General features: G+C 46.7%; 2 protein-coding genes and 1 long non-coding RNA gene across 12 annotated transcripts in view; 1 reads left to right on the top strand and 2 right to left on the bottom strand.

The window, feature by feature from the left end:
• Window positions 1–12,439: 12,439 nt before the first annotated feature.
• On the bottom strand, window positions 12,440–21,112 carry TXNL4A (thioredoxin like 4A). 6 transcript variants are annotated; one of them, XM_031672370.2, is made up of 5 exons: window positions 21,020–21,039; window positions 20,453–20,621; window positions 18,283–18,352; window positions 14,686–14,789; window positions 12,440–12,960 (listed from the first exon to the last, which is right to left on the bottom strand). In XM_031672370.2, exons 3-5 carry the CDS (start codon window positions 18,348–18,350, stop codon window positions 12,671–12,673), a joined length of 462 nt encoding a protein of 153 aa, XP_031528230.1. In that variant the 5' UTR covers window positions 18,351–18,352; window positions 20,453–20,621; window positions 21,020–21,039; the 3' UTR covers window positions 12,440–12,670. The 6 variants fall into 6 exon arrangements, with proteins under 6 accessions (XP_031528230.1, XP_031528232.1, XP_006213261.1 ...); XM_031672372.2 differs by having other exon boundaries at window positions 12,440–12,873; XM_006213199.4 differs by lacking the exon at window positions 18,283–18,352 and having other exon boundaries at window positions 12,440–12,842; window positions 21,020–21,112.
• A 22-nt stretch (window positions 21,113–21,134) lies between these two features.
• LOC102539375 (glyoxylate/hydroxypyruvate reductase B-like) overlaps window positions 21,135–27,348 on the top strand; it is a 16,863-nt gene continuing 10,649 nt past the window's right edge. The window contains exon 1 of one of the 5 annotated variants that reach the window (XM_072952364.1): window positions 21,135–21,158. Coding sequence is in view for 1 of the 5 variants with exons in the window: in XM_072952360.1 (XP_072808461.1) it covers window positions 21,639–21,654 (16 nt within the window). In the remaining 4 variants the exon portion in view is untranslated. Of the gene's footprint in view, window positions 21,159–21,186; window positions 21,306–21,384; window positions 21,655–25,600; window positions 26,125–27,348 lie in introns of those variants that run through there. The other 4 variants (XM_072952362.1, XM_072952360.1, XM_072952361.1 and 1 more) reach the window with 4 other exon arrangements.
• Window positions 26,308–27,348, bottom strand: part of LOC140690507 (uncharacterized) — a 12,751-nt gene continuing 11,710 nt past the window's right edge. Inside the window, exon 4 of the long non-coding RNA XR_012065820.1 lies at window positions 26,308–26,707. This is a non-coding gene — a long non-coding RNA (uncharacterized lncRNA). The remainder of the gene's footprint in view (window positions 26,708–27,348) is intronic.

Genomic DNA, 27,348 nt, shown 5'->3' with positions numbered 1-27,348 from the left:
AAAATGGAATCATATAAAATATACAGTTAAAACCAAAGAAGGCAGAACAGGAGGAAAAAGAAACAAAGAATAAATGCAATGAATAGTAAAGAATTTTAATGTGGTAAATTTTAATCCAACTGTATCAATAATCACTTTAAATGTGAATGGTCTAAACACTCCAATTGAAAGTCAAAGACTGTCAGACTGTATGAAATTCAGAAATAAACCTCTGCAAGTGCCACTGTCCCTGGGGTATTTGATGTCCTGTGCAGTAGGAACATGAGGAAGAGGACCATGGAGGTCAGTGAGCACATGGGTGGCAGGGACAGCTGTTCCAGGTAGTGATGCTGGCCCTTTGCCCTCCCGAGGGAGCTACTTCTGTGCTGCAAAAGTCGCAGAGCATCAGCAAGACCATGTAGTGATTTATTCATATGTATTTGAGTAAGTACATAGGAAATGAGTCTAGACAGATAAAATCTAAATTCTTAATAGTGGTCTCTAATGTGACTCTGTATTTTATACACTTGTCTATGCTTTAAATTTTTTGCAGTGAGTATATATGACTTTTCTAATTGAAAAAAATATACATCTCCACTTTACCAAAAGAAAAAGTGAGTTCCTGCATTGCTTGTTCTCCCCAGAAATGAAAGACTGTGCTTGAGTTGTGTGGTGTCTGAATGTGTCCCCCCTTCATCCCTGAGCCTAGCACACACCTCTTCTTGGACACCTGTGGATTCAGTGCTGCGAGGCTCTAGCTGGGACAGATGGGCACCAGGTGTGAACTTTCTTCCCAGCTTACAGGTGCTATTTTTGGAACTAGCTGAGAATATGGAAATGACACCAAGAAAGGCAAACTCTCACTGAAGTCGCTGGACCCGCTAAGCTGATGGCTTGTGCAGAGCCAGCAGGAGGACACTTGGGTGAGAGTCACCTGAGAGTCCATGCCTCCCATGTCTGCTTGTCTTAGAGAATTCATTCTGACTCTGAACATAGCCAAAATGGAATCCAGGGACTGTGGACAAAGCACCCAGCGGAGGTTGTTAGAGGGCAGTGAAGCTGGGCAGCTGGGAAGAGCGGCCCCAGGCACCAGAGGCCTTCGTGGACCTGGCTTTGGCCTCTGCCTGGTGAAGCAAGTGTGGAGAATGTCCGTCCATTTTCATGTGTCCTGAGCTTGTGCCTTTACTGCTGGAGGCTGGGCTCTCTGCTGGCCTCCAGTCCCACCTCTTGCATTGGTGCAGCCATGAGGCTGAGCTCTGGCCACCCCTCTTGCTCACTCTCACCTGCTGGCCAGGTGCAAACAAAGTAGTGGAGAACTCCAGCAGGAGGTAGCCCAGTTCCTGGTTGGACGGATCTGACTCTTGACTGGCAACATGGGGCAGAGCCCCCACCCCTGCTTGCCAGCCTCAGACTAATTGAAAGTTTTGTTTCGTATTTAGCTGCTGCTTTTGTGGTCTGTGTGTTTGATTCCATAAATATGTACTCCTTACCAGACTCTGCTGTCTTCCCTGATCTACATCTGCACCAGTGAAATGCCATCTGATTTCTGCACCCTCACAGCACACTTCAAGATTCTCCTACTGTAGATTTGCAGTCAGTTGCATTTGAGGAATTTTTCCCCTGAACTTAGTTCCTGAAATTTAATATTCTTAACAAAATGAGTTTCTGTTCAGTGATTCTTGCTTCCATATTAATGAATTTATTTCCCATGGATGCAGAACTAAGAATTTGACCCCTAATTAGGCAGTATAGGTGAAAAACCACTCAGGTGCTAGGTGTAGAATGACAGATCCTATTTCTCCAGTAGAGACCGGGTTCTCAGGGTTATCAGAGAGTTTCTGAGTAGGTTCCCATCAGACCAGAGAGATTACAATTGAGAAAGATAAAATATATATTTAAAAATATGAAAGCTTATGGAAAGAGAGTCACAAGTTTCCTAGGTCCTGGAGTTCTTAGCCTAGGGTTTGAAGCTGGGAAAATGTACTTTATATATATATAGTGATAAAATCTATATATATATAGTGATAAAAAATATATATATAGTGATAAAATATATGTAACACGAAATTTATCATTTTAACCATTTTTTAATTGAAGCATAGTTGATTTACAGTATTGTGTTAGTTTCAGGTGTAATTTTAACCATTTTAAATGCAGCGTTCAGGGGCATTAAGCACATGCACACTGCTGTGTGACCATTGCCACCGTCTCCAGAACGTTTCATCTTCCCAAACTGAAACTCTGTTCTCATTAAAGGCTAACTCCTTGTCTCGCAACCTCCCCACCCCCAGCCCCTGTATGTGACTCAGAGGCTGCAGCTTGAAAACCATGCTGCTTTAACCTCCAGACTTGACCACTTCTCCTGGGTGACTCTGCCTCTTTTCCAGGCCAACCATGGTCACCAAGGCCATCAGGCACTTTGCCCCACCCCCACAGCTCCACTGCTGGAAGCTTCCATTTCTCTCTCCTGGTGATCCCATAAGCCCCCCACCCCTTGCGATGCCTCTGCTTTCCCTACGTTCCCAGCTCGCCATGAGGACTGTCCTGGTCCCCGCTCTCCTCAGAGAGCCTGCTCGCCTCAGACTCTGACGGGAGCTCCTGGGGCTCTGATCCAGAAGGCTGGTCCTGGGCTATGCCCACCGGATCCACCCCCGGGGACCCTGACCAGCCACTCAGACCCCCACCGCTTTCTGGGCTGAGGCCTGCCCTTTGTTTGCACACATCATTTGCTAATCCCCCTGGTCAGGCTTTTCTGGAAGCTTGACTTGGAAGACAACCTCAGGCCCAGTGGGCAGCCTCACAGACAGGCCCTTTGGAGAAGAGAGGAACCCAGGCCAGTGAGAGACAGCCCAGTGGCCTGGGAGGAGCAGAGAGACAGGTGGGTGGCCCCCTCCAGGGTGTCTCCTTCCAGGCGCTGGCCGGCCCAGCTCCCTGCGGGCCATTATTAAGCACCAGGCAGGCGGACGGGTGTGGGGTCGGTCTGTGCAGCATGGGGGAAGCTGCGCCTGGGGCCCAGGCCCACCCGTTAGCTCTGGCTCTGCAGGCCCCTACCCCAGTCACAGCTCTGCGCAGCGTCCAGAAAGCTGTTTGGTTCCACAGGGGCGCGCCCTAAGCGCGGCAGGCGGAGGTGGGTCCTGCCGCGACTTAGTGAAACCCTCAGGTCGGCTGGCCACAGAGGAGGGTGAGGGCAGAGGTTCCAGAACAGGCTGCTTCCAGCCTGCGGAATGTGAGGGCCTCCGCTGCCCTGCACCCGCCACCCCCAAAGACTAGAACATTCCCCAGGAACCCGCCAGGGCTTGGCCAGGCCCTGTTCAACCATCGCCCCTCTCTCCAAGGAGGCTTTCCCGCTGTGTCCTCAGGGGCCACCTCCTGGGTGTGGGCCCACCCCTGGGGGCACTGGCCGCTTTGGACGCAACTTGGGAGACAGAGAACACAGAGACTGCCCCACCCCACTGTGAGGGCGGCCTTTCCTGGGGGCCTCCTGCCTGGCCCACCCCCTCCTCCCTCTCCTTGGCACTTGGCACCTCCTTCAAAGAGAAGTCAGAAGCTATCTGATGAGATTCCTCAAAGGGGCCAGTGACCCTCCCCAGCCCCCTCTTTCCCTAACTAGCCAGATGGAAGACCCCCACCCCTGCCACTGCAGGGGCTGCTCACACTGCGCTCCCTGCATCCTCAGACTCTCATGGGAGAAAAAGAGGAAGGTGCTCTTTTAGCTTCTTGCACACAAATAGCCATGCTTTTTAAAAGTTATTGTATTTCTCTGAAGAAGGCATACAGATGGCCAACGGACACATAAAAAGATGCTCATTATGGCTAATTATTAGAGAAATGCAAGTCAAAACCACAATGGGATATCACCTCACAGTGGTCAGAATGGCCATCATCAAAAAGTCTGCAAATAACAAATGCTGGAAAGGGTGTGGGGAAAAGGGAACCCTCCTACCCTTTTAGTGGAAATGTAAACTGGTGCAGCCACTGTGGAAAACTGTATGGCGTTTCTCTAAAAAAAAAAGAAAGAAAGAAAAGTAAAAATAGAACTGCCATATGATCCAGCAATCCCAGTCCTGGGCATAATCCAGAAAAGACAAAAACCCTAATTCAAACAGATACAAGCACCCCAGTGTTCGCAGCAGCACTACTCAATAGCAACGACATGGAAGCAACCTGCGTCCACCAACAGATGGCGGGATAAAAATGTGGGTGTTTATACACACCATGGAATGCTACCAGGTCATGAAAAAGAATGAAATGTTGCCATCTGCAGCAACGTGGATGGACCTGGAGATCATCATACTAAGTGAAGACCATCATGCTAAGTGAAGTAAGTCAGACAGAGAAAGACAAATATACATCACTGATATGTGGTATCTAAAGTATAATACGAATGAATCCATACAGAAAACAGACACACACATGGAAAACAAAATTTTTGTTCACCAAAGGAAAAAAGGTGGGGAAAGGGAAGGGATAAATTAGGATTTCAGGATTAACAGATACACATTAATACATATAAACTAGTGAGCAACAAGTATTTACTTCATGACACAGGGAACTGGGTTCAATATCTTGTAATAACCTATAATTGAAAATAATCTAAAAAATACAATTGTAACTGAATCACTTTGCTGTACACCTGAAACTAACACAATACTGTAAATCAACTACACTTCAGTTTTAAAGTTACTGTCTTAACACCTCTAGTGAGATATAATTCACATATATGAAGTACAATCCACCCATTTAATGTGTACAATTCAATGATTTTTAGTATATTTGAAGGGTTGTGCAACCATCACCACAATCTGATTAAATATCTGAAATAGATCTGGATATCTCTGCCCCCCAAGAGGAAACCCCTAAAGTACGGCACGGTCCCCCCTTCCCTCCTCCACTTCCTGTCTTTGGGGATTTGCCCACCTGGACCCGTCAGGTGAGTGGATTTCGACCCCCTGGGACCCGCTTCTCTCCCTGAGCACCGTGTTCCCGAGATGCATCTGCGTTGTGTGTGCGTCGGGGCTTCATTCCTCCTTTTGCCTGAATGTTGTTCCGTTGTATGGAGGGACCACTCTTTGTGGACGCATTTGTCTGCTGATGGAGATCTGGGCCGCCTTTTGACTATTGTTGACGGTGCTGCTGTGAACACTTGCGTGCATGCTCCTTGTGGACACGTGCTGTCACGCCCCTTGGTACACGTCCAGAGGTGGAGCTGGGGTGACATGGTGACTTCATGTTTAACTTTTTATAGGCACACTGGCTGCGCCATTTTAAGTTCCCGCCAGTGTGAGGACCCAACTCTGCCACACCCTTGCCCACGCTTGTTACCTTCTGTCTTTTCATTCCAGCCGTGGCAGTGGGTGTGAGGTGATCTGGTGGTTTTATCTGCATTCTCCTGATGACTAAGGTTGTTGGGCGTCTTTGCATACGTGGCTGTGTTTCACACACTTTCAGCAACCAGGGGTCCATAAGTCACTCGGCTAGGCCTCTGGGACGTTGGGGTGTTGGGCTGACTGGGACAGACAGTCCTGCCCCACAGAGCTTTGAGTCGGTGGGGGGCAGACGTGTAAACAAAGATACCTGCTAAGAACAGGGTCCTGGGACTTCACCCACAAAGTGACCCCGAGCCACAATCCAGCCAGGCTAAAGGACACTTGAGGCAGGGAAAGTCGCTGTGAGGTCTTCCTTCCGATCTTCCATAAAGTTAAAATCAAGATGCAAACGTTGGCTGTGTGTCGGGAGTTGGTCACAGAACATAACTCTTCTTAATCTTAAAGTTGACTGCAGACATGGCAATGATTCCGAGAGACGGCCGAGTCTCTCATCAGAGAGACGGATGATTCCAGGGCCCTGACGTTGATGGGAGTTTGGGCTGTGTGTGAGCTGCAGCCAGATTCCCCCCACCCCCCATTAGAGGGGTGACAACATCGCATAAAAACCACGGGCACAGAGAGTGAAGGGCGGGTACCAGCGGTTTGGAGCCTAGAGAATTGATGTCTCATGGGTGCAGAACGCCGGTTTGGGAAAATAAGAAAGTTGCATGGGTGGATGATGGTGATGGATGCACAACCACGTGAGTGTACTTAAAGCCACCGCACTGCGCACTTAAAACTGAAAATGGCAACTTTTATGTTGTGTGTTCTTGGCCACAATGATAATAAAAAAGGGCGTGCCAACTCTGGGCTCCAGCGCAATGAAAACAAAGCAAACAGTGGAGCGTCGCCGGGCGAGCTGCGGACGGCCTGAGCCCGAGGAGGTCCCCCCTGCCAGGGATAGCACCGCGCGCGCACCTCTTCGGCCCCGCGTTCCCGACGCGCACGGCCGCACCCCGCCCTGGAACTGCCTCCTGGGCTCCTCAGCGGCTCCGCCGGCGTCGGGAGCATCTCCCGGCCCTCGGATTCTGCCTCCGCAGCCTGGGCGGCCATCTCTGCTGGGAGCTGCGGGTGGCGGCGGAGCCGAACCAACATATCGGCCGGGCCCACCACCCCGGACCCGTCGGGCGCACCCCTGCGCCCGGGTCCCTGCCGGCGCCGGTCCACATGGACGCGCGGGGACCCGAGGCCCCCGGCGGGCGCGCGCTGCGGGACGCGGTGAGTGGGGACCCCCGCTACCCTCCACTCCTCCCTCCCCGCCCGACCCGCACCGGCACCGCGTCCCTCCCGGGCGGACCCGGCGCGGACGCTCTGTTCGGGGCGGCAGCACCTCGCCACCCGGGTCGCGGAGACACCAGCCCTCCGCCGGAGAAGAGCCAGCCGGAGAGCGGGGGCGGCACTTAAAGGCTGATGAGTTTGTCTTGGTGAAAGAAATCGGTTAGATGCACATACTTAAACCCACATTTTCCTGACAAAGTGAAAAACTTCTGATGGAAGGCGAGGAACTCGGGGTAGAGGGCCGCTTTCGCACACAGATGTGGGCTCAGGCCGGAGATCCGCGTCCATCCTCGTCGTCTCTGAAATGGAGGCATTACACGGGTGTGAGGAGTGAGTTATGTCATAAATGGTACCAGATTTCAGTTTGTAAACTATAAGGCAACATAGAACACGGCCAGTAATAATAGTTGCTGTTTCTGTGTGGCCTGGTAAACAATTTCTGTAACCCAACACCAGCTAATAAATACCCCGAAGTGTGGGGAAGGCAAGATGCCCGCTGTGGCTGTGCTCCGGCCGAGGGTTGCAGCTACTCTTAGGAAGTCTTTGAGGAACCCGAGGTTAGTAAGCTTTTCTCCAGTGTTAGCTTCTAGACATTTGATAGTTTTAATGCTTACATTAAGTGTCTGATCGTTTTGAGGTACTCTTTAAGTATGGCGCGAGTTAAGGGTTGGGCCGGCTTGTTTTTCAGCTGTGTATTGGCTGTCAGCGCGCCGGCACTGTTGGTTGACAAGATCTTCCTCACCCCTTGAGTGGAAAGGCCTCAGACCTTATCAGAAATCCACTAACTACACGTATGGGTGATTCTACCCTGCATCAAAGATAAATGCTTTTCGGTTTTCTCATGGTTCATTTTTTTCAGGCAGAAAATCTATTTAAGGAACTTCAAGAACATTTTCAAGCTCTGGCTGCAACATTAAACCTCAGAAATATCCTTTTCTATCTTATAATAAATTCTACAATGCTTCTGGAATATTGAGCTGCCATGGAATATCTTTTTGTTGTCTGCTATTGTGGGTAATTGTTGGCCTGGGATTTCCTGGTGTTTACATTTGTCTTTACCTGGCATCCAGATGTGTTAATCACCACAGGTAATTACTTCCTGCTTGACTGGCAACACAGGGCACTTTGCATGGTAAGGATCAAACCCAGGGACACACACACAGTAGACACGACCCAGTGGGGCTCTTCCAGCAAGCTCTGGATGCATCTGGATAGTCTGCTCAATGGCACCCACACTCCCCCAAGCAAGCAGAACCCTGCAGATGGACCAGGGAGGGTCTCCAACACCGGGTCTGTTGCGGGGTTCTCCTTATGTTGTTTCGTTTTGTAACTTCAGCAGATCACTGTTTGGTAAGACATGAATTCAGAGTTAGGATAGAATGTTTCCTGTTTAAGAAAATCCAGGTAAGGGGAAACCTGCCCTAAGACTTGCCCAAGCGATCTCACTTCACTCAATGAAACTCCTTCCTTAAAAACGTGTGCAAAGTACTTGCAGAGGGAACCACTTACTTGCAACTTTTGATCCTGTAGGTGATCAGGGAAAAGAGGATTCTTAAACATGATAAAAATTATGCAATAGCAAAGTTTGTTTTAAACAGAGTTAATTCCCGTTATATTTACATACTGATTAGAGCTTGGTTAAAACATAGGTAAACGTACCAGACAACCTCTTATCCCCAAACTCATGTCCACGCAGAGGGAGCCAAGATTTCAGAACTGGGTGCAGAGTGCAAAGGACACACTACAAAACCCTGAGGGCCGCTGTTCACTTGCACCGACCTGAAGTTCGGTACTTGCTGTCTTTCATGCCCTCATTTTAAATGCACTGCAGAGCATCTTCACGGTCCCACTGATGCAGTTTGACGTGGAGTCTTTGAAGGGACCTGGGCAGGCGCCTCTCTCCCCTGTGCTATTCTCCTTGACGTTGTACTGGAAGAGATGGGAGGTCGGATTGAGGACCTACAGAAGAACGTAAATGACTTGATGGTGCAAGCTGGGATCGAAAGTTCTGTCGCAGAGCAAACGGTAAGGCCTTATCAGGACACTAACATGTTTGCCTTTTGCATATCCTCTGCATGCTTTCATCTTGAAAATGTTAATCCCGTCATTGTTCACTAAGGGAACCACTGCCTCTGCACTACATGAAAAATCTTCAGGAATAAGAAAAGAATTTACAAATGCTCTTTTCTAAATAGACCAGAAACATTCTTTGTCATAGGTCCTTAAAAGGTACACATTTTAAATGAGAAACTACTGTTTTAAATTGAATTTTCACCCTCATCCCTCAAATTAGTCTTCAGTCAAAACACGAGTCATGATGAATGAGAGATTGGGAATTACGACTGGTGGCTTCTGTGTGAGACAGTGTGTGCACATAACTGAAAAAGACACATGAGCCTCTCACCCCATTTCCTGAGTGGTTCTTGAGGATACCACCCCACCCCCCACCCCAGGATGCAAACATTTCTTCTCCAGCAGAATTTCACATTTAATCTTTATCGTTTAATTTTTTAACTTTTATCTTTATTGAAGTGTAATTGATGTACAGTATCACATAAGCTCCAGGTGTACAATATAGTGATTCACAGTATTTAAAGGTTACACTCTATTTATAGTTATTACTGAATGTTGGCTGTATTCCTGTGCTGTACAATACATCCTTGTAGCTTATTTTATACCTAATAGTTTGTGCCTCTTAATCCTCCACCCTCATACTGCCCCTCCCCCTTCCCTCTCCACACTCATAACACTAGTTTCTTCTCTATATCCGTAAGTCTGCTTCTTCTTAAAAATATTCATTACTTTGCTGTATTTCTTAGATTCCACATACAAGTGATAGCACACAGTATTTGTCTTTCTCTGTCTGACTTATTTCACTCAGCATCAGAGCCTGCAAGTCCATCCTCATTGCTGCAAGCGGCAAAATTTCATTCTTTTTTTATGGCTGAGTAGTATTCTGCACACACCTCGTCATCTTTACACAGCCATCTGTGGATGGACACTAGGCTGTTCCTGATTTTAGCTGAACAATTAGACGCCGCTGTTGCCCTGCTTTCCCATTTCCTGGTCAGTCGTCCAGGTCAGCAGGCAGATCGTCCATGCTTATCCTGCTGAATGAATGAGAGCGAGTCCACCTGTCAGTGACTTACCTGTTTCTGTTTCTACCTCCGGTATTCTGGTCAAAAGATAACTGGAATCTGTGTCCTGCACACATGAGCTGCAGTCTTGGGGAGGGCGCCCCACCTCTGTGAACGATTAGCTCTACCCAGGGAGGTCGCAGCAGACAGCCCGCCTGCCCTAGAGCCTCGGCCACCCCCTACCTCCAGGGCCAGGTTCCCAGGACACCTGCTCCAGTGCTGCACATGCTGCCAGGGAGGGGATGGCAGCTGGTAACTCAGTTCCTTCCCATCAGCACCCAGACTCCAGTTGGTTGTTTTAAATGGTTAAGTAGGTTTTAAAATGTCACCGTTTTGATGCACTTACAGCCATTATTTAAAGCTGCGTGAGAGGTCAGGTATCTTAAAGTCTGCTTAAGGCTGCTGGTGCCTTTTAAATTAACAGACCGGCTTAGGTCTGCTCGGCTCCCTCTGTGCCTGTTGGTTGTGCTGGGTCAGTGCATCCTAACACAGGGCTTGTGCCGGTGGGTTTCAGAGGATTCGGCAAAACCCCTAACCTGCGTCGCTGCCGTGGGGAGGGGAGTCCATGACCCCAAGATGGTAAAAACTAGGCGGATTTGGCTTCTGTGGCATCTGAGCACCTTCCCCGCGTGTGGGGAGGCAGACAGGCTGCTGTGAGAGGAGAACCTCTCCTTGATGGCGTGAAGCAACCCCATGGTCTATTCACCTTCAGCCACGAATCCACTCTGACTCCATCCGACTTAACTGAAAATCACCTAACATTCATGTTTTTGTACCTACTTAATTTTTCCTACACAAAACTCTTCTAGTAATTATAGAAAATTAAGGTACTTTTATTGAAAGCTTTGGATTCCAGCGTATTTAACTGTACAGTAATTGATACATACAGCAACCACTACTTATTTTTTTCTTACAGACCTGAAGACAGTGGACCAGTCACTTGAAAATGTGAGAAAACGAAAACTGTTACTTTTTGAGTAATAATCTACATAATACGATTCTGATTTTTAGTATTTAATTTAAAAATTCATTTTAGTAAAATGAAAGATTAAAACAACAAAGGCAATGCAATAAGGATGTGATTCAGATCATTAACCACTTAGCAAAGATGGTTGTAAGATGGAAAAATATTTTTCAATGCATACCTAATACTTGTAAATCATGGAAGAAAAGCATACACTATATTAGGTCAATTTTTTCCTGAATTAAGTTCTTTATAGCTCTTTCTTTAAAATATCATAAGCAGTTTTCTGATAGAAGTTGCTTTTTTAATAACTGCATTCCAATTCAACAACTCCAGTCAGTTTTGGGGAAGAGTCGTTTTAATCTGCCCAGAACAAGCATATTCTGACAGTACGTTCTCCAAACCAAACAAAACCAAATCAAAGGAAAACCAAAGAAACAGGTGATGCAGGAGCTCCGTGACGTGCAGGCAGTCACCAAGGAGGCACACAAAGATCACATGTTAGTTTATTTTGTTGGAGATGCTTTCAAACTATTGTCCAGTTCAGCTCCCTCTCAGCCAAAGTCAAACAGAGCTACGACCACCTAAAGAGTGGGTCAGTTCTAGGTCTCATTGTAAAAAATAACATTATTCCTGCATGTAACATAAATCAGACGCTTTATACAAAAGTCAAAATAACTCACGATTCTACAGTTTAGAATTAACCACCGTCAACACTTTCTTCTGTGCAGGCGATTTTATATAGTTGGTCATATTGTTTATAATTTATGTTCTCATGTCATGAACACTTCTCCCGATGTGAAAGTTTCATACTTTTTTATGGTTACTAATGTTCTATCATGTGGCTGAAGTAACTTAACCATCCCTTTAACCATTCCTTGGATTTTGAGGTTATTTCCCAGTTTTGTGCTATTGTACATAATGCCAATAACCTGCTGCTGGGAGGAGATTTAGGAGAGAAACCCAAGGCTGTGATAAGGAAACGACTTAGCTACATGCACTGAAGGGTCATGGTTTCTACAGACTCTCCAGAATTTAAGTACAGGATTTAAGTACACTAGGTACAATCTTAGGAGGAATAAGAAACAGCTCTTACTGTTTATATTTAAAAGAAAGGCCCCAGAAATCATTATTTGACTTTTTGTTGTTGTTCTTGTTAACTAGAAGGACAAAAGATTTTTTCCTTAGGTGTGTGATCCTTCTGAAGCCTTTCTGTTGTGGGTTGGGAGCCCTAACCCCAAGACCTCAGCACGTGCCCTTATTTGGTGATGGGGCTGGTGCAGATGTAACACTGAGATGAGGTCATGCTGGAGTGGGTGGCCCTCATCCAGTGTGGACATCTGGACAGACGCACATGGGGAGAACACCATGGGAACACCAAGGCCTCGACTGGGGGAAGCATCAAACCCAAGGGACACAAAGGGCCAGGGGAGGAGAGGAAGTCTCATAGGAGCCTGAGGACCAGCCCTGCCTACACCCGGACCTGACCCCAGCCTCCAGCACTGAGACAACACATCTCTGCCAAGGCACCACCTGTGGCCCTTGATTACGGCGGCCCCAGGAAACTCAGACAGACTCCCACCCACAAGTGTGCAAAGCACAGGGGCCGCAAAAGATGCTCACCTGACCTTCACTCCAACGGCTGAGTCAGTTCTTGACTGCCAGGCTCACTGGCCCAAATATCACGTTTCCTAAGAAATAAATGATTATGACTGTCCCATCACCATCTGTTTTATTTATTTCAGCTAGATATTTACAGAGAGTTGCTGATACAAAAATACAACGACCAGGTGGACTGAAAGTCAAAGCAATGCCACCCTCACTGCAAACCCTCCAGCGACGTGAGCTCCGCGTGCTTTTCCAAACGCTTCCTCAAAGGCTTAAAGAGCGTAAACACTTCCACGTGAGCACAAGCACATGGCGTCTGTGTGCGGGGCCAGGGCAGCTCAGTATCTGTACTTCGTCGAGTAGTCCTTGGGGGACACAACCAGGCCGCGGCCCTTGCGGGCGCCCCGGTATACCGTCTCGATGATGTCGATCATCTCCTGCTTGTCCTCCATGGCCCAGTTGATCTTGTTGTTGTTGCCGGTGCCCAGGTCGATCATGATGTGCTTGTTCCTGCAGAGGGAGATGCCCGCGCTGTGAAAGCCTGGCCCAAAAAGAATCCCACGAAAAAGCGCCTTGGGTTTTCCACCGTTAGAGCTGCTGCACCTCAGTGAAGACAAGGACATGCGATCTAGAGGGCACAGCATTTAGGAGGAGACAGGAAACAAGCTAAGTGCTATTTAAAGAAATACACAAAGCCCCTTCTGCATTTGACCCACAGGGTAATCGAAGTGTCAAAGCACACAGTTTTAGCCCCTGGGAAAGCTGAACTGTTTTCCTAATTTACCTGAAGAAAGCAATGTATGAGTTTGTTGTGCTGTTCTTATGAGCACTTAGTATAAATTCTACTAAAAGCCCAACTGACTGTGAAATGAATGATACTTTGTATTTCCATGATTCTTCACAAACTTATCTTTCAAGAGGCTACTTTTTAAAATAAATTTATATGTACACTTTATAAAAATAAAGATATTAGCCCATGTTGTACTGGCTGCACTAATTTTTATCAATTTAACTTTTCGCTTCTGCAAGGTTGTACGTCTGACTCCCAGCTGCTGCTCCCTGGGAAGTGCTCCATCCTGAGGTCGAGCTCTGGCCTCCTTTCAGCCAGGAAAGCTTCCAAAGGGCAAATGTGATATTACCCTCCTGCTGCAGGTGCACTTCTAGGCATTGTTCCAAGTCCTCACTGGCCCAGAAATCGGTGCACCTGGACCCTCCCACTCCCCTCTCACCACCTGCCACTCCACCCCTCACCTGTCAGTCCCCTCATGTCCTCCCAGGTCCCCCCAAAAGCAAGCTCTTCTGCCCCTGTGCCCCGCCCATGCCTGCTCCCCCTACACGAAGTGGATCCTTCCCCGACTGACTGCCCAGAGAAGAGTCCAGCCTGCAACGCTGGCCTAATGAGGCCCCGAGACAGAACCCACTGAGCCGTCAGATTCTGACCTACAGGCCTTGACTCCTAAGTGGTGGTGTTTTGCCACCAGGTTGTGCACACTGTTACACACCCTGTGCACTCACTCCACCCAGACTGTCCTCACCAGCCGAGAAGCTCCACTTCTGGAGTACGGCCTAATGTCTACACTGCTGTTTACTCACTTTTGTAATAAGGATAAACAGTAAGAAAATATGACAAGTAAAAACATCAAATGTGATTTCTTTCCAAATTAAATCTCCACAACAGAATTTCCTTTCACTCATGATGTCACTTAACTTTATTACACAAATATCATCAAGCGTATTTGTGTTTCCATCAGACCCCCGTGTACCTAACCAGCAGCCACTCCACGTTTCCCTGCCATGCAAAGCCTGCAAATCATGGGTACAAGTTAATTTAAGGCAACGAGGGAAATGCTATTCCTGAAACCAATGACTGACTGACTAGGGTCCACAACAGGATTTTTCGGCTGATACCGTAATCTTGCATTTACAAGCAAACTGTTTCAGTACAGGTTTTCCTCTTGGGTATCACAAAAGGACGCTAAGTCAAGTCACTGATGTCACATTTTAAAAGTGAGTGACTTTAAAACACATTTTCATCAACATTATATTTAGAGGTATCTTACAAGTCAGTAAGGATATCTTCCATTTATTTACACTCCACCTAGGTTTTTGGGCAGTTTCAAATTCAAATTCAATTCAAAGGAGTAATTTGTTACTGACTAAATGCTAAACTGGAATTGTTACTTTGAAAATTATTTAAAAGATAATATCGATTGCCTGGTAATACAAACCATATTATGATAAGACTATAATTAACTTCCTTCTAAATAAAAAAAATCTGAAGATACTTTGATTACATGAAACCTCCAGATCACCTATTTAATTTAAATAACAACTTTAAGATAAGGGCACATACCTGAAGAAAAACATGACAGTACACGGATCGTATAACTCATACATTTTGTTGAAGTCAGGTACTTCTGTAATATCCACAAGATAAATAACTGCGAAATTTTTAACCTACAAGTAAAGGAGATTGGGAGAAAAAACTAAAATAACATATCAACTTTTTTACTCTGTAAAAACACATTAGAAAACAGAAACAAAAGAATCTGTATAACAGGACAATTTCCAAACTAACTCTCCAACGTTTTTTCTCAGCAGAGCTGACATTTGGAAGATAATTCAATACGATCAGGGTCCTAAACTACTGGCCAGTAACACCTCATTCAACATCCTTCAGAATAGCCATTTATGAGAACCCTGCATAAAACGTCCACAGTTAACTATTCACTCTGATCCAGGAATACTCCACATGGACTTTTCCAACTTGCACTTTCACAAACACTGAGTTACATGCATTAAATAACTGCTTTAAAACACAGCCTCACCCCTCCTGTCGTTTAGGTCTGAACACCTGCACATACCAGAGGACCAGCACCCAAGTCATACTGTGTATAGCACATGTTCTTCCATTTCTTTCCTTAGTTACAAGTTCATCAGAGGACATTTGGAAAACCTAGAAAACTATAAATAAAACAAAACCTCCAATCCCAACACCCAGAGGTAATCGCTAAGAATGACATTTTTACTATATTCTTTCCCATTTGGGGGGGGTGTAAAGTCTGTTTATACTGTTTTTTAACAATATGCAGTTGTATAGTGATATCAGTTATTCACCTATGAACATTATTACCCTTACATTTATATATATACTTCATTAGCTGAATTGATACTAATAAAAATTTTAATCATTTATATTTATGAAAAGTCAAAGAAAATAACAGAAGAATGGTAGAATAGTGGCACTGCCATTTGATGAACTATTACACAGCCATAAAATGTATGTTTGAGCAGTATGCAGTTTATGTAAGAATGCTCATAATTACAGCAAGATACGAAGTGCTGTACTGTGATCACTATACAGTCTTCTAAATGTTCTCTGTTGCCGTCAATGATGAGTAAGAGAACCGTAGCTCACTTAGAAGTGAAACAAACAACTGACACTACAGGGCTTAATTTTCCTTCCCCTCCGTATAAGTTACATCATGATTCTTCAGGCAGATGTGAAGCCTCTCAAGGCTGAGGCCACAGGTGCTGTCTTTACTGATGTGTCCTCAGAGCCCACACAGTACCCAACACACACAAGGCACCAGTAAGTATTTATTGAACGAGTGAATTTTAACAATAATCCTGTATTTCAGAACTCAAAAAATGTACTGTTGTCACTAAAAATGTGTTTGTGGACAATACGGACTTAATTATATAATCCCAAGTTCAAAGAGACCTGCATTAGGAAATGGGCTGGTCGACATCCTCCTCGGAGGAAGCGCCTGGACAAGGGTGCTCCTGCCCCTGCAGCCAGATGCTTGCAGTGGGGACAGGTCATGACCTCAGCCATGGTTCACCCCATTTGGGAGCACTGCACGCACAGCACCAACCTACCTTCCTCTAATTCTGGGAACCCTCCCAGCCCCTTTCCTCCTAAAGGGGTGGCATGGATTCTCCTAAAGGGGTGGCATGGATTCCGCCATGATGCCTTCCACATGGTCTCAACTATTTCTCTGGAGTGTTTCACATCCATTAATGAATCTGCAGTTAACTAAAACCCCTGTGTATTTTTTTATATAAAACTGAAATAACATAGGTGCCTACAATCTTTTCTCTATTTAAAAAATGTTCATTTTGGAAACAGAAATGGAGTAGAAACACCATTGCTTTGTTTCCAACCCAGTATTTTTTAAAAGCTATGTAATTAAAAAGAATATGACAGCCAAATAAAATCAACAGTATATCAGTGTTTCAAAGTGAAAAGTAAACGTTCCCCTTTCCCCAGATCCATGTGCTCTTGTGAGGAAACTTCATACGTTCTGCTTTTCTCCAGCTCTCCCCAGACTGTCAAATAAAGCTCTTAGAAAATCATCTCTAAGAGCCAAACAATCTTCCATCCAGTGGAGAGAACGTTCCACTTTAAATTCCAAATCTCCATTTCCGAGCAAACTACGTGGTAGCGCCTGCCTCAGGGGGCTGTCATGAGGCCCACACCGGGCATCCGCTTCCAGTCTGTCGTCATGGCTGGCCTGCGTGCTCAGAACCCAGAGAGTACAGTCATTACCATGTTCTCCTTTCACTGCACGTTGTGGTTATTTCCAATTTTGCTATCAATCACAGCAAAAGTCTCAGAGGGCCTAAAACTCTGGCTACTGAAGAGGCATGGTTACTGAGCATAAAGTACGACTATGCTTAACGCTTTTCATACAATGTCAAGTGGCTCTTCGAAAGGATATCAGTTTACTCCTAGCTGAATATTACTCTGAGCTTCTGCATACACTAATGGGCAAACCTTCTTATCTCTGCTATGTCTACAAAATGACAGTACACTACTTTACTGTGTGGGTCTTTGGAGTTTATTTACCCATTGGAATTTCCTCTTTTTTCAAGTTCTTTGCCCATTTACCCACGGGAGTCTTGTTTTTTTAAATGGTACTTTAAACTTACCTGCAGACATTTATTGCATCTACAATAACATTTGCCTTCTATGTTTGCAGTAATTTTAACTGCTTGTTGGAAAGTATTTTTTCAAACCAAGAACCACATGTACAAATTTCACTTCTATTCTCAAGTTCTTTTGATTGTCTAAAATAGTAAATATCCTTTCCAACTCTGCTGCCGCACATTGTACAAGCACGTCGCTTCTTCAGCCAGTCAGCATCCACGCAGCCCAGCGGCCCTCCTGCAGGTCAGTGCAGCGTACAGCATGAGACTGGAGGCCCCACCCCCCGTAAGGAGATCCTCCACCAGCTAAAAACCCACTTGAACTCCTGGAAAAAATATTCTTGACTGTCAACTGGCACCATGTATTTCTGAAGGGTCAATGTTTACGTTTTTAGGTAATTCATTTCAAACCCATCAAAAAACTGCATGATAACGTCTCAACTGTTTGCTCGGATTGGCTGTTGGTTTCTATGAGATTCCACACTTGAGCATAAATTTCCGCTGGTTTAACCTACTTTACGTGATCCTGAAGAATGACTCCCTGAAATCATTCCCAGTTAGCTCCATGAATACATTTACATTATATACAATTGTATTAGAATGCATTACTGAGACAGCATCACTGAGTTTGCTTATTTTGAACTCTGTCTGCATGGGCTTTTTAAACACACAGAAACTGAACACCCCACTTGTTCTTACCCACAGTGGGATTCAGGTAACAGTGCACTGTGGCGGAGTGTGTTCCTACAAAATGGCAAGGCAGCTGAGAAGCACACGAAACAGTCTCTTCAAAGCTGTGCGCAGGACCAGCCACCAAGCAGGGAACTCTGTTTTTATGATCACTCTATCGAACTCCAGACATCTGTAAAATCTTCAAGCATAACTCTGTTTTCAGTACAGCTCAAAACTGACTGACCGTGAGGTGGGGTTGGTGCTGTCGAAGCATCAAGTCCATGAACCACCTTCTAGGAGAAGCAGTAGAATCAAGTCCAGCCTCAATATTGGAACTTTTACTCACTTTAAAACAGCTGGGGTATCCAAACAGGGCTCGTAACAAGATGAGGAAGATCCCCCACTATCTGCCATTTCTGCAGAGGGAGATTTTTAATAAACAGTTAAGTTGTTCTTGATACTGAAACCTTCAATTTCAAAAATTCCTGTTGAGCAACCCCAAAAAGGGTTTCCAGAATCATAGACCCATATTTTGCACTTATACTAAGAAGAAAATAAAACATTGTTTTGTAATGTATTTCAAGTTTCCATTTTGACTAACTATACTATACTATAGTATTAAAGTTTATTAAAGTAGAAATCCAAGTTTTGGACAAAAGAAAAGGAGTAACTTAAAAGACCAAAGTGAGTCCAATTGAACTGTTCTTACCGACGGGTTCAATACCAAAAAGAACATGCCTGCTGGTACGACAGAGATTTGGTCTCTGACGGATACAGAGGTATTCAAAAAGAAGTATTCTGGTAAAAGTCCCTAAAAACTCACGTTAACACAAAATCTGTCTCCTAGCCGAGAGCATCTCGCTGAGTTTCCTCAGACATGAAGAGCAAACGACCCTCACACCTCCAGCCACCCTAGCCCCATGCTGAGGGCGACAGGGTCTGCACGCCACCCGGTGCTGATGTGCCCCCTGCAAGGCAGAATCCAGGACACACACCCTTCGTGGCTCCAGAGTGGACACAGCAGTGATTCGCTTGCCGGAACAGAGTTCATCTACCTGGACACTGCAGCCTAGGCCACGCAGAAACGACTCCCCGACTGGGAGGACCCCCATGTGAGAGCCCCACTCTCCTGAGTTCCCCAGGCACCTCCTCAAGCTCCTTCAGTAACTTGCTGTCCAAGAGGAAGAGGAGGGAAATGGCCACAGTCACAGCACTCCTACTCTGACCCTGACCTCGTGGACAGGATTCTGAAAGTCACACCAGAATTCCAGGGGCACTTCTTTAGAAAGCTACCTGGACCTCACCCCAGACCTGCAGAATCAGAACCTCTGAGATGCACCTTGGTAAGGTTCCAAGTGACCCTTCTGCTGACAGACACAGGACGGCCCCCAGCGTTCACAGTGAAACCACCCCCACCTCACTCCGCCTTGCCCGCCAAGTAGGAGACAGTGCAAGCTACTGACGGCAGACCGGACAGTGTTTCCTTTCCTAAACGCAAAGCACATCCTTATACCTGCTACTCTTTACTCAAGTTGCTATTTTAATCCAGCCGATATTAACATCTCATATTCCTGCCAAAGAAAAGATGGCTCAGTTTCCTTATTTTTACTCTTCATCAATATAAATGACCTCTCAAATTAGTATAGGATATTAATAAGTTAAATACCTTATTAACACCCTAATATGTTTGCTTTTTGCCCTAATGCTACAATTGCAAAAATCCAAATCAAAGTTATCTTAAAGTCCCCATGAAGAAATTACAGAAAAAGAATTAAGCCCTGGTTACTCAAGTGCCCTCCAGTTGCACTTCACTGTCAGCAAACAAAAGCCACAGACAACGTGGTGTACTGTTAAGAGTTGGGAAAACTAGCTCTAACAAGTGCAATTCCACTTTCTCTCAATGTTTCCTGCATTTGAGTCGCTCTAAGATAGAAATCAAAGTCACTCATAAAAAGTACGGTGGAGTAAACAAAAAAAGAAAACCAACCAAAAGAAAAAGGAATAGATTTACTATGCTACCAACATAAATGTTCCGCTTTACAAATACAACAAACAAACACGTACCTGAATAAAGGATAATCCTTTTAAATTAAGCTACTCAAAGTAAGCTCCAATGCTCCTGCCAGTCTGCAAATGTGTTTTGCTCTTGGCACTACAGAGATAAATTTTGAAAAACATCCTGTCAATAGAAATTACTAACTTATTTAGGGAGAGAGACCATGAACCTCTTAAAAATTTGAAAATCTATGGAAACTTCTCCCAGAAAAAGCCATAAGCTATTCTGACCAATTTCAGGGAGCACGTCCTCACATCTCTGTCCCTTTGTGAACCCTGCCGCTTCTCTTTAACTGGTAAACGTGTTGCCTAACAGTCGTTTAAGACTTAAAGTCATTTAAGAAGAATGAGTACAGCGCACACGTCTAAATCTCACTGTCAAATGGCAAAGCAAAAGCAATCCAACGTCATGAAAAGACCAAGCGGAGGTCACGACGCGACGTGAAGCGGGGCTGCGCTACCTTTTCAGCTATGCTGTACAAAACCTCGTCCATCTTCATACAAGTAGGGTCCCAGTCGTGTCCAAACCGAATGACGACCACGCGGTCTTCTTCTGAAAGGATGGCCTGATCCACCTGCCAGCCATTGTGCAGGTGCGGGAGCATGTACGACATCTTGAGGCCGACGGGTCTGCGAGCGGGGTGGCGGGAACCTAAGAGTCAGCTCCATCCAGCTCCACTGCAGCGCACCGGCGGGGCCTCACCCCACGGGGTCCCCACCCCTCCCGGGCCTCACCCCACGGGGACCCCACCCCTCCCGGGCCTCACCCCACGGGGTCCCCACCCCTCCCGGGCCTCACCCCACGGGGACCCCACCCCTCCCGGGCCTCACCCCACGGGGACCCCACCCCTCCCGGGCCTCACCAGTCGGTGTGCCCGGGAGAGGGGCCAGGCCCGGGTCCACCTTGTCCTCCCGACTCCGCCCCAGCCCCCGGCACGCCCCCGCCCCCGGCGCAGAACCCAGGGCGAAAGGACCTCCGGGCTCCCACACCCGCTGCCCCCTCCTCTCGCCGGGAGCCCTGCTCGTACCTCCTCCGCCCACACTGGGCCCTCCCGCGTAGCCGTCCTTCCGGGCGAGGACGCGCGCCGGCCTGTGCGTGCGCGCGTCCGCAGTGCGTGAGCGCCGGCCTGTACGCGCGCGCCGTCGGCAGTGCGTGGGCGGTGGCAGGTGCGTGCGCGCGCGCGGGCCGGGGTGGTGGAGTCGGGGCCGCGGCTGGACGCCTGCGGTGCGAGCGGCGGTGGGGCTGCGCCGCTTCAGACCTGCTCCCCGGTCGGCGCCCCGGGACCCGGGGTGGGGGTTGGCAGAAGGGTACCGGTAAGACTCAGATGCCCACAAATAATGTATTGAAATTAGTATTTTTAAACGTGTTTTGTTGTGGTAAAGCTCCCACGTGAACCGTCCAGCTGGGTGCTCGCACGTGGTCGTGCTGCCGCCGGCGCTCCGGGTGGTTCTTCCGTGGGAAGCTTTGTCGAGGTATCTTTCACATACCGTGAAGTGACTCACCCGTTACAGTGAGGTAGTTTCTCACAGAGTCGTGGTACCAACGCCACAGTCCGATTGTAGAAGACTTTCATAGCCCCCAAACCCCCTGCTCATAAGCGGTCAGCCCCGTTTCCCTCCATCCTTTGGAGCTGGCAACCCCCGCCTATGCCAGACACTCTGTGTAAGTCCTCTGTTCCCGACCTCCCACTGAGCATGCTCTTCTCGGGGCTCACCTGCACTGTAGACTCATCAGTACAGTTGACCTGGGACAACGGGGTTTGATCGATGCAGCCACTTACACGGGGACCACGTGGCCTGCAGGTGGTAGAGTCTACAGGAGGGAACGGGAATATGTAAAATTGTGCGTGGATTTTGAATGCATGGAGGGTCATTGTTCAAGGGTCAACTGTACTTAGTTCCTTTTTATTGGTCACTAATATTCTATTATGTGGATATACTGCATTTTATCTGTCCATCAGTTGATTAACATTAGGGTTGTTTCCACCTTTTGGCTATCATTAATAATGCTGCTATGAACATTTATGTACAAGTTTTTGTATAGATTCAAGTTTTCATTTCTCTTGGGTACATATACAGGTGGAATGGCAGAATCATACCGTAACTGTTTGACATTTTGAGGAATTGCCAAACTGTTTTCAGAAGTAGTACGTTTCCAACAGCCATGTAGTGGGGTTGAATTTCTCCACTTCTTTGCCTACACTTATTTGTTGTCTTTTTAAAAAGATATCCTGGTAGGTGTGAAGTGATGTCTTATGATTTTGACTTGCATTTCCCTAATGGCTAGTGATACAGAGCTTTTAATGTCCTTATTGGCCATTTGGAAAATGTCTGTTCAGTTCCTTGGCCACTTAAAAATGAATTAGTTCTTTTTATTTTTGAGTTGTAAGAGTTCTTTATTTTTCTGGATAGAAATCCATCATCAAATACATGATATGAAATATTTCCTCCAGTTTTGTGGACTGACTTCTTATTTTTTATTGATAATCATTTCAGCGTAAAACTTTTAAATTTTGATTGAATCCCATGTATCTTTTTCCTTGTGTTGTTTGTGCTTTTGGTGTCATATCTAAGAATCATTGCCTGACTCAGAGTCATGAATATTTACTCCTGTTTTCTTCTAAGGGTTTTATAGTTTTAACTCTTACTTTTAGATCTATGATAATTTCAAGTTAATTTTTGTGTATGGTGTTTGGTAGGTGTCCGACTTTATTCTTTTGTATGTGGTTATCCAGATGCCCCAGCACTACGTATTGGAAAGATTATTCTTTCCTTATCAAATTGCTTTGGCACCCTTGTTGAACATCAATTGACTTCATTTTCTCCTCTTTTTTGTACATATGTATTTAAAACTGGTTACATGTTGGGCTTATAAGAAAATCAACTGAATTTAAATGTAAGCATTTATTTCTGTAGTCTCAACTTTATCCCATTGATCTGTAAGTCTAGCCTTATGCTTATACCACCCTGTCTTGATTAGTAGCTTTGTAGTAAGTTTTGAAATCAGTTAGTCTGAATCCTCTGACTTTGAGTTCAGAAAAGGCTTCCCTATGGATGTGATACTTAAATGGGGACCTGCAAGATGAGTGAGAACTTGGGGAGGAGCTGGGGTCGAGTCCTGGCAGCCTGGGAACAAGTCCAGGGCTAAGAGCATGGCAGTTTGGGACAATTTGCAGTGGAAATGAGCATATGAGGAGTTTGCAGGATGGACAGGCCAGAAAATGGGGCCTCTGAGGCTGTGCTTAGTTAGGATAACAGACTTCACCACATGCATGAGACAAGCTGCTGAGGCCTTCAGCTCGGGGTTAACAGGTCAGATTTATGTCCTTCGAGCCCCTAGGCTGCCATGGACAGGAGAGGATTGCAGAGGGAGTGTGTAGAGAGAGGGGAGTTGGGAGATTAGCACCAGAGTAAGAAAAGCTGCTGCGTGAGCTCCGCAGAGAGGTCTGGGCTGGAGATGAACACAGAGAGCTGTTTGGGTCGGTAGTGCCGTTTAGTCTGCTTGAGAGACAATAATAAGACCAGAGGTTTCTCCAGATAATATTTTTGACTAGGTAAGTAAACACAGGGTTGATTTTTAATTTATTTAGGGGAAAAACAAGTAAGTAACAACACAGGTGGTGTATGACTATGAAAAGTTGATGCAGAAAAAATGTGGGGCATGAGAGGATGGCTGTGTCGCACGTCTCAGTCGAATCCCTGGGACACACCCCATCAATCGAGGGACCTTGGCTTCACACAGGAGAGAATTCAAGAGTGAGCCACAGTAGACCAAAGGTGGATTTTGTTCAAAGAAATACATGCTCCATAGACGGAGTGCAGGCTGTCTCAGAAGAAAGAAAGAAGAAAGACCTAGGAGATACACGTTCCATAGGCACAATGCAGGTCATCTTACTCAGAAGGGAGAGCACGGGGCTGGCTAGGAAAAATGAGATCGGTGAGGAATTGCGGGGGTTGTTAGCTTTTATGCGCTTGGTAACTTCATATGCTAACAAGTGGGGGGATTATTCCAGTTACTTTGGGGAAGGGGCTGGGATTCCCAGGAATTGGGCCATCACCCACTTTCCGACTTTGTATGGTCAGCCTTGAAACTGCTGTGGCACCTATGGGAGTGCCATTTAGCAGCTACTGTATTTCAAGAAGCCTATGTTGAAGCTCAAGGCCTACTGGGGGTTGAATCTTCCACTATCTTGGTGCTAATGGCTGTGTCATTCTTTAACGGCTGTGCCCTGCCTCCTTCCCTACTGTCTCAAAATGACTGAATTTGTAACACGTGCACCCAGAACAGAAGAGAGACAAGGTGGGGGAGTGAACCCTTGGGGGGTGACTTAGAGCATGGTGGGGCAGTGCCACCGTCCTACAGGGAGGGCCTGTGTCACCTACCCCCCACCTTCCCAGACAAAAGCAGTCCTGACCTCAGGGTGAGACTTGCTTTTTACCAGGTGCCAGCATGGAGACCCTGCCCACCAGTGTAGTCCCCCACACCTTCCCCCACCCCCTTGACTTAAAACAATAAAACAGCCAATTGTTTTATAAGCAAAATGGGTTTATTCGAGAACAGCAAAAAGTTGCAATGTAGGACATGCCATCTATGGCAAACCACTGGCAAGTCCAGGGAACAGAGGAGAAACTTCAGAGAGGGCAAGGGGGCTTTGGGAGAGTACTGGCTCCCCACAGGCCGGCTGTTGCCTGACAGAGGAATTCCTCCTTCCATTACTGAGTTGATAGTAATGTTACCAGTGGATGCAACCGGTGTTCCAGGTTCTTGTCCCATCCCAGAAAGAATTCAGAGACAAGACGTAGCGGTTAAAAAAGTAGAGTGAGGATTTATTAAAGGATGGATAATACACTCTCAAGGGGAGAGTGGGCAGGCTCAGGTGATGCTGCCCTCAGTTTCTTTGGCAAGGTAGGGTGTAAAAAAGGATAGGGTGTAAAAATAAATGGGTGGAATATTCATTTTGGAGGGAAGGGCTTGGGGTCGTATTTCCTGATTATCATCCCAACTCCACCTTCCCAAAGGGAGGAGGGATTTTTGTCCTTTTTTTAGTCTGGATCAGAAGTATTATGGCATCGGTGCATGATGGGGACTTCTGATCTGCAAGGCTAATTTTATTGAAATGAGGGCATAATGAGCAAAAGATTACATTCGGACACTGAAAATTCCAGCCTTTTTTTCACCTTTATTTGTTGGTCTCCAGGCCAAAAGGTGTGGCCCCTTATCAGCCCAAATGTTCCTGCTTTTCTTTCTCTGCCCAGGGACCCCTGGTGCTTACATGATGTATGGTTTCCAGCATTTGGCTTGTGCCCCTCCTTTCTGCCCAATTCCTGCCATTTGGTCTGTGTCCCTCTTTCTCTGCTCCTATCTAGCTATCTGCCTATCTAACAGTAAGGGTGGGTCTCCAGTGGAGGCAGAGGGGGCAGGTGAGAGCTTCCCCTTCTGGCCACAAATCCATCTTTTTTTCTAACGTATTATTTTTTGACTTACAGTATAGTCGATTTACAATGTCGTGTTAGTTTCTGGTGTACAGCATGGTGACTCAGTTATACATATATACACTCCTCATTCCCTCTTAAATGAGGTTTCTGTTTGTTCTTTCCACCCGCACACTGAGGCTGAGGCCAGCAACCTTCCCCACCGCCCAGGTCCCCAAGTCCACCACCCAGCCCGGCTCTGAGGGAGGCTCCGTCCGGAGTCCTGCAGAGCAGCGCGGGGTGGGCCGGCAGGCGGGGCCTGGTCCCGCAGGCGGGGCTCGCAGAGGCTGCTGGAGCTGGGGGCATGGCTGGGGTGTGGCCTGGCAGGGGGCGTGGCCGGCGCCCGTTGACCTCCAGCCTTCCTGGTCAGGTTCGTGCCTGGGAGGCTGGGTCAGGTCCTTAAATCTTGAGTCTTTTTAAAAAGGTAAATGTGTCCCTAGGACGTTGCCTTGTGGGCGGGAGACTGGACCTCTGCCGCGTGGGTGTGACTGACCTCCGGCCTTACCTGGGACACGTGGGTAGCATCAGAATTCTGAAAGTCATGTGGGCCTGCAGGGCACGATCCTAAAGGATTTAACAAGGAAAGTCCAGTGTTACTATTTATACCTGCCTTGTTGGAGAGAAGACTTAAGGGGGCTTCAGAGACTGCCAGAACCTAAAGGTATTTACTCTTTTTCTAAGCTCCAGGCAGTGGCAGATTAAGCTTTAAATGGATAAGATTCAGGTACCAACATTAGATTTTATAGTTTATGGTTTAATCTCTTATATGAACGCAGTTTTTTTAATTGACACTTGGTGACTGGAGAAACCTCACATAAAGAGTGCAAACAGTGCAGTTTTCATTAATCCCAAAGCAGCAAACACATCCTCACGGGCATGCCCTTTGGTGTATCTTTATCTTTTAGGTGGCCTCATGTAGTCATGAGCGCTTAGGTCACTTCCATCAAGTCCAGAATGTCATGCTGAGGGTGATAAGTGATAAGAGGGGCTAACCATGGCACCATCTACCTCCTGTAAAGGAGGAATCTTTTTTCCAGGTTGTTTTTTGAGCCTCTTTGGCACAGAATCTGTACAGGGATCTGTAGATCACAGAGGACAAGCAGCTTTGGATTTATACTCACGAAGAGGCAGAGGGCTACTGTGGGCGGCGAAACTTCAGAAGGTGTTGGAGGACAAGAGGACAGGGTGGCAGGGAGACTTGGCACGTTGGGGACCTGAGGATGATGTGGGGGTGTTGGGCTCACCTGTCAAATATTAAGAGAGGAGCTATCATGAGGAAATAGGATTTTAAGAAGTTTTACTGCATTGTATGAATTCAGCCTCCCTCTTTGGTGTAAGCTTGTTTCTAGACACTTGGGTAAATATCTAAATTGTTGTTCAGATTTAAACGTTAATAACTCCTGTTCGCTGAAAGCTTGCAGTTGGTTCTCCAGGCCCTGCAGGTTCCCTTCCACCGTCAGGGCCGCCGGGCATGGCTGTCTGCTTCCCTCCCCTTGTGCTGGAAGAGAGCGAGTTTCTGAGGGAAGCGCCGCCTGCAGAGCAGCGTGAGGCCAGCGCCAGCTCCTCCTTTGCACCTGGCCCTGCTTTGTCCTCTTTCCTGCCCTCTCCCCACCTTTTTTGTCTCTTTCTCTCTGTCCCCAAAACCAAACATTTGTATTGATTGCATTTGGTTTTTATGTTTCTCATTTTTGCTTTTTAAGTTGAAAATATTTTCTTTACTCCGCACTCCCTAATTCAGTTCACTTCTGCGAACTGAATTAGCTCTTGTGTACTTGTGTTATCTCCTCGCTCCTCCTGCCCCGCCTCCTCAGGGCCAGGTCAGGGTCTGCATGCCTCCCTCCTCACCTCACCCTCCTGAGTAATGCACAGGCGTCGGTCTTATTTT

This window comes from Vicugna pacos, chromosome 30 (genome assembly GCF_048564905.1).
Source record: "Vicugna pacos chromosome 30, VicPac4, whole genome shotgun sequence".
Taxonomy (NCBI): Eukaryota; Metazoa; Chordata; class Mammalia; order Artiodactyla; family Camelidae; genus Vicugna; species Vicugna pacos.
This window is presented reverse-complemented; position numbering and strand designations above follow the sequence as displayed.